The sequence below is a fragment of the Acanthopagrus latus genome, chromosome 1 (assembly GCF_904848185.1).
Source record: "Acanthopagrus latus isolate v.2019 chromosome 1, fAcaLat1.1, whole genome shotgun sequence".
Taxonomy (NCBI): Eukaryota; Metazoa; Chordata; class Actinopteri; order Spariformes; family Sparidae; genus Acanthopagrus; species Acanthopagrus latus.
This window is the reverse complement of record NC_051039.1, coordinates 8,002,689-8,011,653: the sequence shown is the minus strand read 5'-3', so window position 1 is coordinate 8,011,653 and position 8,965 is coordinate 8,002,689. Positions and strand designations below refer to the sequence as shown.

The 8,965-nt window shown below is 39.9% G+C and overlaps 1 protein-coding gene across 1 annotated transcript; it reads left to right on the top strand.

Annotated features, from left to right (window-relative positions):
* Positions 1-858: 858 nt before the first annotated feature.
* On the top strand, positions 859-7,791 carry casp3a (caspase 3, apoptosis-related cysteine peptidase a). The gene is made up of 6 exons (XM_037083014.1): positions 859-1,074; positions 1,395-1,534; positions 4,989-5,117; positions 5,230-5,405; positions 5,519-5,627; positions 6,387-7,791. The coding sequence occupies exons 1-6, from the start codon at positions 1,010-1,012 to the stop codon at positions 6,614-6,616; spliced, it is 849 nt and encodes a 282-aa protein (XP_036938909.1). The 5' UTR covers positions 859-1,009; the 3' UTR covers positions 6,617-7,791.
* Positions 7,792-8,965: the final 1,174 nt, after the last annotated feature.

Genomic DNA, 8,965 nt, shown 5'->3' with positions numbered 1-8,965 from the left:
TATCTGTGGTGTTTTTGATTTTTTGTTCGACCAAAGCAAAACAAACTGGCTCATACTAATTCTTATTGTTTAATGTTCATTTTAACATGGTTATGCTACTTGACAGATAGCATTAACCACATTTTTTTTTTTTTTTTTTTTTTAAAAAGGAAATATAATGACAAATTGTGGGAAAAGGCTGATGTGTACCACCTGTATCTTACCAGGCTGACTTAATTCCCATGGCTATAACCCATTTAAACAAGATAAGTGAGCTCCATGAGTCCAGGACCAGAAACTGAGGGGGGCACCTAAACACACATAATGCTAATTTTTTACACACAATGTTGCTTTAAAGTCTATACTGTACGTGTAACAGCTGGAGGCTTATAATTGTCTTATGTGACTGTAAAAAAAAGAAAAAAAAGAAAAGGGGGTCAACATAATTTAAAGAAGTAGCAGGACTATGGCTGTATTCTCTGTGGGAATTTGCGGGTTTTCTAGTGTTTAATGTCTGAAACTGAAACTTTAACCGACTAGGTTCTTTTTACAGGGGACTTCTGTAGTATTTTTAGATTTGAATATTTAAATTTGGCTAACAAGAGTAAACTCCAGTGGTACACAACAGAACAACAGAATCAGCTTGAAAACAGGATATAGATCTTAACACGGGTCGTGCGGGCGGGGTGAAGTGATTAGTGAAGATTATATTTCAGTTAACTTAATAAAAACATTGTACAAATACAAAACATGTCTTGTCTGACCTTGTCTGTGTCTGGTCAGTATCTCTACAAACCTAGCTACGTCTTTGCTCTCATCAGAGTTGTGTTTTGACTTGCCCCTCACACGGCAGGGGCGGGAGTATAAAACGAGTGCAACCCCGCTGACATCACATCCTTGTTTACAAGCTAGCTCGGCACAGCTAGAGCGCCCTGCCTGGAAACACGTCCTCATACATTAGCACTAGCTGTCGGGTTGAGTCATTTCACTGTGTGCTCAGCGGTTCGTTCGTATACTTTAATCAATAAATATGTCGGCTAACGGACCTGGACCCGGAGAAGACTGCACAGATGCGAGGAGAGGCGATGGGCAAGAGTGAGTCACGGTTTATTTATGCTAGTTAGCATCTTTATCTTTGCAGCAGCTTATTGTTTTCCACTCTGGTGAGGGCGCCGTCTTGGTTAATTTCCCAGCCGTTTAAAGTTTAACCCGTTACTAGCGTAACTAAACACCTTGTTTACAATTCTGTAAACTGTGTGTAGTATCGCGTTAAATGTCGTATTTTAAAGCACTAAAGGCAGACCTGTGACTGACTATTTAAATGCGCCCTGCTCAACTTTGACCAGCTCGTTGTAGGCGTCGTTATCTCACATTTTCATTGTAGACCCTTTTATGGTTTGTCGTCCCTCACTCAGGTCGGAGCCGTCTTCGTCTGCTTCTGGCTCCATGGACGTGGATGCCAAGCCCAGCTCCCACAGCTTCAGATACAGCCTCAGCTTCCCCAGCATCGGCCAGTGCATCATCATCAACAACAAGAACTTTGACCGCAGAACAGGTGTTTATTTTGTATTATTTGCTATTTTTTTGATAAGACGCACTGAAAGAATATGCGAATGTGAATACATGTTACCACTTTATGAGATAATATTTGATAGAATATTAAATAGCTAAAGTGTCACTTAGTGCTGATCATTATCATGCTGAAAAGCATCTAGTGGTAATGTCTACTTATCTACAATGTTTACTGGCTTTCCTCTTTCTGTATGGCCGTTTTTGACTCCTCAGAATATTGACTTGGCCTCCGAAGATGTGGACTTGTCACTGGTTTTATTCTTTCCTCAACTATTGTCCAAAAGTGATTTCATTATGATAAGGAAATGTCATACATGAATTCCGCATCTGGATTTAAGAATGTGCCATTTTGTAATGCTTCGTTATTCTAGACCAAACCGGCAAGTAATTCCAAGATAGATATGTCAGGTGACTGAAATGTTCACTTTTAAAACTTTAATTAGAGGTTAGCCGGTTGTAGACGGGCCCGTGGCGTAACTGTAGTAGTATTTCCAGCTTGTCTAGTCGCTCCCTGAGAGCTGGAGGAACACAGAACATTGGTTAATGAGGCAAAAGCAATTTGCACACTGGAGGATCAGAAAGTGTAGCAACACGCTAAGTTTACATATATTTCTGTGTATGTTTGACCCGCTGCCCCTGGTCGCACCCAAGCTTGGGCGTTCCTTACAGTCCAGACTAGAATTCCTGACATGTGAAAACTACATCAACTGATGGATGTAGAAAACTGTGTGGCTTTTAGCTCCACGACAGACAAACTAGGACTGCGTGGTATGGTTTAAAACAAACAAAAAAAAATCATACAGGGATTATTCTGACATATTGCAATATGATTCGCTATTGGTGGGAATGATCATTTTTGCATCACAATTTTCACTCGAAAAACATTAAAAACATGATAATAGATGTGAAATTTATAGAGGTCTGTGCCAAACAAACATGTTTGCCAATACTGGAGAAAAAGACTTGTGTGCCAGGACATCTCTGCAGCACTACAGCCCTTCATTATAAAGCTGTTCTGTCTCATGTTTTACCTTTTCATCAAAAATAGCAGCTTCTTGTGATTTGGATATTGCATTTGGTTATATTGCGATTTCAAATAATTGTGCAAGTCTAATACAAACACAACTCTACTCCCAGTTTCTGCTTAACTAGTTTTTCAGCTGTCATTTCCTGCAGAGTAGACGCATCCTGTTGATATTTCTCGGGATGTTTAGTACTGCGCTGGCCACATGCTTATGTCATGATGACATTTAAATAGTGAGAGAAAACCTGGGTGTTACAACCATAATGCCTCAATATTTGAGAGGATTTTCTGCTTCTACCAGTAAAAGTATTAATGTCAGTATTGAATGTTAGCCAACCCTAGGTAACAGTAAAGTGAGGCTTTGCTATCATCTGTGTACAACGAAGTGGGTGAATTTTTTTCCACAACGTGGACGTGTTGCTGTGGGTACCATTCGGCTACATCACATGTTAGTTAATTAGATGCTCAAGTTAGCTCTGCAACAGTCCTTATGTTGGCTTTATAGAGAACCACAGGCAGCTGTACTAACCCTTCAGTATACATGTTTGTATTTGGATAATTCAGTAATGTGGTCTGTAATGCCCTTCAGGAAGTTCAGGTACCCGCATGACTGCAAGTATGATCTGACACACACAAAATCACATGCGTAACGTGGGTTTGGCTAGTTCCTTTTCCATGTTTAATATGGACTGTGGAGAAGTCTGTGTGTGCCAAGCCACCTGGGTATCCTGCTAGAGTTATAGTCATATGTGTCCTTGAGATGTTCATTATCGTTTTGTGAAGTATGTCCATGTCTGCCCTCAAGGATCTATAAGGGAATGTTTATCCAGTGCTTCCTTGTCTGAGGATATAAAGACCTCATGTCTACAACAGACTTAGATTCTGTATGAAACCTTGAGTTGACCGTTGTCCTCGCCTACTCTTTAGGGACATTGTGCAATGTGAGCTTATAAAAGCTGAGGAGCAGTGTTATGGTAGCTATTATTTGAAAGAGTCTTTTATTATCTGTCTTAGAGGGACCGTGGATATCAATGCAAGCAGATATAGTCTGCTCATATAGAGCAGCAAAGTTACTGTATGACAGCTTCCTATTGCTACAAACCTGTCTAGCAGGACTCACTGAGCACACACATGTGACTGCTTGGCCATAATGTTCCATGACCCAAAACATCATATGAGTGGGTTGAACATCAGCAGTGGCCTGTATCTCCAAGTTCACATAGCATTGTTTCCAGCTGTTTAAGCATGTCAAATTCCTGTTATGGAAGATATGCACACACTTATGTAACTTTAGTATCCACCATGTACGTTTCCATTCACAGAATTTTGTGCAAGTCCAATAAGATTTTCTGTAAAGTTTAGAAGGCCAGTTGTGTTTCACAGCCTCACTTTTTCCAACATAGGAGTTGCTGACATTTACTATAGCTTACACATTAGATAGGTCTTTAAACCTGAACCCAAGAACTATGTACAGACAGCAACAGGGTGGCTAGATGGTGGTGACAGCCATCTAGACTTTGTTTGAAATGTAACAGTGTTAGGCTGTAGGTAAAAGTCAGATCAAGACTCATTCAACAAGATGCACTGAACAGTCTGGGAAAGAAGCAAACCTGGAATTCAGCCATGACTCATTTTATTATTTACACCTGCAAAGGCGTTTTCACATTTTCTGGCTGATCAGGCTGAAGACATGTGGATGATATATGTGTGTACTTATGTGAGGTAATCAGGTGTACTAGTAAGAATGGGTGCATTTTAACTACACCATTACAGTGGCTGTGCAGGTATGACAGGGTTTTCACACCAGTCAGCATACCAAACATCACACGCTTGATTCAAATGGAAAGGTTTTATACCGTCTATGTGAAACTCATAAGCCGGAGTCCTGAGAACAGACCAAACCAGTAATGCTGAATTTCACCACTAGCTGTCACACAGGACTCAGCTGCTCCCAAGAGGAATATGATGAGAGTTTAGCAGCTCTACAGTCCATCAGGTCAAATGTGACACACATATCAAGCTGACCTTATTGGTCATGCCGGGGCTCTCCTGCTTACCACATGCTGCTAGATCTCTCCACCTAACGTACCACCTGACAAATGCAAGTTCAGTCAGTGGATGGGACAGATGTCACTTACTGTCCATATACTGTACACTCACACAGTCCAGAGAAGAGGTCTAATGATTAAGTCACCTCTGTGTGGGGTATCATGGGTGTGCAGGGCCTTTTTAATATCATTGGAAATACAACATTATACACCCTCTTTCAGACTGCTGAGTGTGTGAAAATGATCCAGTTTACTTTGGAAGAAGCAAAGAGTTGTTGGTTTCTTGAGAATTAGTTCCACAAAAAGTTGTGTTTTCATTGGGTCCTTCAAGTAACCAGAAAAAATGTGTTTGTTTGTCTTTAAAGGCATGAATCAACGAAATGGTACAGATGTAGATGCAGCCAACGTGATGAAAGTTTTCACAAAGTTGGGTTATAAAGTGAAGGTTTACAACGACCAGTCAGTCGAGCAGTTGAAACAAGTTTTAATTTCTGGTAAGTTTGAAGCTAAATGTGTACAACACACAAAACATAATAATAAAGCTCCAAATATTGACCCTATTTACCTTAAAAAAATGAAGTCTATGCATTTCTCTTTTTTTCCAAGCGTCAAAGGAAGATCACAGCAGCAACGCCTCATTTGTCTGTGTTCTGTTGAGTCATGGAGATGAGGGTGTGTTCTTTGGAACCGATGGCTCCATAGAGCTCAAGTACCTGACATCACTTTTTCGAGGCGATCGCTGCAGATCACTGGTGGGAAAGCCCAAACTCTTCTTTATCCAGGTATCATCACAGTTCGTCTTTTTTCACATTTGTTTTTCTCCCTGCACTAAACTAGTTGTTGGCTTTTCTTAACTGTCTCGCCTCTAATTATGTCTTGTTTGGTCATTGAGTAGGCTTGCAGAGGCACTGATCTGGATGGAGGCATTGAAGAAGACAGTGGAGAAGGCACTACCAAGATCCCCGTAGAAGCTGACTTCCTCTACGCTTTCTCCACAGCCCCAGGTTAATACTCGTATACACAAACACAGGATATTTTGTATACTTACTATTTCCTTTTATTTTTATTATATTGACCCTGCTTTCTATTTATTTACAAAGCAATTTTGAGAGCAGTGCTAATGTACATAATTCCAGACTGTTTGGTAATAACATGCCAACTCACCCAGAAGTTAGACTTTTCCCAGTAAATGTCCAATTTCTTTAAAAATGATTCTATTGGGGTGCTGTTTAGCTCATTTGGTAGAGCATGTGTCCCATGTACAGCGGCTTTGTCCTCACTGCAGCTGTTTCCTGTCACATCTTAAGCTGATCTATCAATAAAGCCATATAAAGGCCAACAAAGTGCTTAGTCCTGTACTGTGCATAATTTTGTGTTTGTCCTGCACATTTAATTGCAAAGATATCGAAATCGTAATATGGCTAAGTGCAATATCCACATTGCTGCAATTATTTTGATTTGATGAAGGTAAAATGTGTGAAAAACAGTGTAGTGCCACTGACCTGCAGTCTTTTTTAGAAAAAAGTTAATTAATTTCCTCCCTCTATAATTCAGTTTTATTTTTAAATTGCATTTTTTTCATTTCATGGCTGTCCTATTACATTCAGTGGTTTCATTTCATGGGTAGATATTTGTACTGTGTTGACTTCTCAGGTTTTCTATCTTTGTTAGCTAACCATTGAGTTCGCTTGCCCTCAATGATTCCTCCCTGTTAAATAAAGCTTTGATTCACCCTTTACTTACTACCATTTATCTGTCTACAGGCTACTACTCGTGGAGGAATACTATGACTGGTTCCTGGTTCATCCAGTCGCTGTGCGATATGATCAGCAAGTATGGAAAAGAGTTGGAGCTCCAGCACATCATGACCCGAGTGAACCACAAGGTGGCGACAGAGTTTGTGTCCGTTTCTCATTCACCGGGCTTTGATGCAAAGAAACAAATCCCATGCATTGTGTCAATGCTGACCAAAGAGATGTATTTTTGTCCTTAATATCGTCTCTGCGGCAGGAGCCTTCCACCCCAGAGGGCTTTAATTATTTTAGGTTACACTTTCTGACTGAATTTGTCTTGAAGCCTTGGTAAACTTATTTCTGGGAGATTAGATGTGACACTAAATTTGGATTTTGACAGGTACTTGTGGAGTACAGTTCTTATATAGAAGGCATTACAATCTTTTGTATACTCTTTTTAAAGAAAAAAAAATCATGTCTCTAAAGAAAAAAAAAAACAAATTGACCTTGTAATTCAATTCTCACCACTTTCAACCGGTACATGCCTCTCTGGTGTTTACACTCTACACATTTCAGGGAAAACATTACAAACCAGTTTAATAGGAAGTTTGACCCTCTATGTTCGTCTGTCTGTTTTTAATCATGGAAGCATAGATGAGATGCTAGCACTCCAACAACATTTTCACAAGTCAGCTGTTTATTTTAACTTGAGAGATCATGTGTGCCTGCTTTTTATTATTCTTTTTTTTTTACATACTTGTTGTCTTTTTTTTCACTTGAGTCGATGTATAACAACACCATGACGTGCACGACCAATATAATAGGTCTTTCGCTGGATAAGTAGCAGATAAGTTGTGTGAAGCCTCAATGAATGTGACTCTTTCACTCAGATGGAACTTGTTCTTTTGTTGTTTTTCTAGCATGGGATTCATTTTATTTGTGTTCTTCCTTTCAAAGTACGTGAAGTATGTCTTTGAATGAATTGTTGTGTCATAGCATGCATAAGTAAAGCCAGCCCACTTGCACGATGCTGTCATACCTGAACGATGCTTTTTTTTCATATTTGGTACTAGTTCATGTATTTCATGTGGTTAGAAGAGATAAGATGATGAATTGGACATCACAACTTCGTTACGTATTCATCCGCTTGAAGTGAATTCTAACCGACAAAGCACAATATGTGTTCTGATCAAGGTCATGGTCATTTGTGAAAATATGCAATTTTTACAACTTATAGGCTGAAAACAGTTTTGCTGTTAAAATATTTCACTGATGTTTGACAATCTAGTTTTCAAGTCATTTTGCTATACATGTCAGTTTGGGGCTTTTTTGTGGTATCACTACTTTGTAAACAAGCTATACTGTGAGGTTTTAATAACAATCTTATGGAAAAATAAAGACCACTTTTCATTGTTCTGTCTTGAAGACAGTGTCACTGATGTTGTCTTTGGCTCATTTAGATCATCAACAACCACAAATATATTACTGAAGTTGAAGTGCTCACATTCCCATAAGGCCTTGGTAGTTTTGCTCATATCTCATACAAGAGTTAACCTCTACAAACACTATGTGTGAACAGGGTGTAAACAGGCGGGATTACTTCAGATTTGGCATGTCTGGAGGTAAGAAGAACTGGGCCACCAGATCCTGAGGGCCAGCGCCAAATAAAGCTGAGCCTCAGATTCTTTCACTGCCAGCACAGATGCACTTTACTAAAACTAGACTTCACAAACAACAGACCACAAACCTGTTGGATGCCCTCAACACAAAGGCTCACGACTGACACTTGGACAACACCTAAGAAAATACACCAGTGGTGAATAACTACAAACTAGATCAACAAAATGCACCTGAATATTTCCACCTGCGGGTATGACTAAACAAGCATGACACTTCAGTTGACAACTAAAAAATGTTAGATTTCGGGGCGCCGCATGGCTCGGTCGGTGACGCGCGCGACCCATGTGCCGAGGCTCTGCAGCGGACCCGGGTTCGACTCCCGGCCCGGGTCCCTTTGCTGCGTGTCACTCCCTGTCTCTTACCCCGTTTCCTGTCTATCTCTTCAGCTGTACTATCAAATAAAGCCAGAAAGGCCAAAAAAATACTTTAAAAAAAAAAAAAATGTTAGATTTGCTGAAATTTAAGATCACAAAAAAACAGCAAATTCTCACATTTATCCACCTCCATTTTTATATTGTGGCATTGTAAAGAAAAATTGAAAAATGTGTTTACCTGATGGTCTTGAGAGGGAGGAAAACCATACAAAATGTCAATTTCTACAAAATGTTGCTTTAAGTCAATGCTGCCCATGACAGTCCACACAATGTGCACATTCTCCAGTGCCTCTTTCAGGTGCAAAAATGCAAACTTATTTCTGGGTTTTTGGACTCACTCTTCATTCATTATTTAGGACTCCATGCTCTTGTTTTCCTTTACAGCCCAGTACTTTACTGTTTTGCTTCATTATCACAGTTTTTAGTGAGAAAGCACAGACAAACCTACCATACACTACCTAGCCAACAACAAATGGCAGACACACGGTATGAAGTTAGTGTCTAGGAGGTGAAGACAGTGGAGAATACGGCTTCCCTCTGGTGGTGGTGGAGACC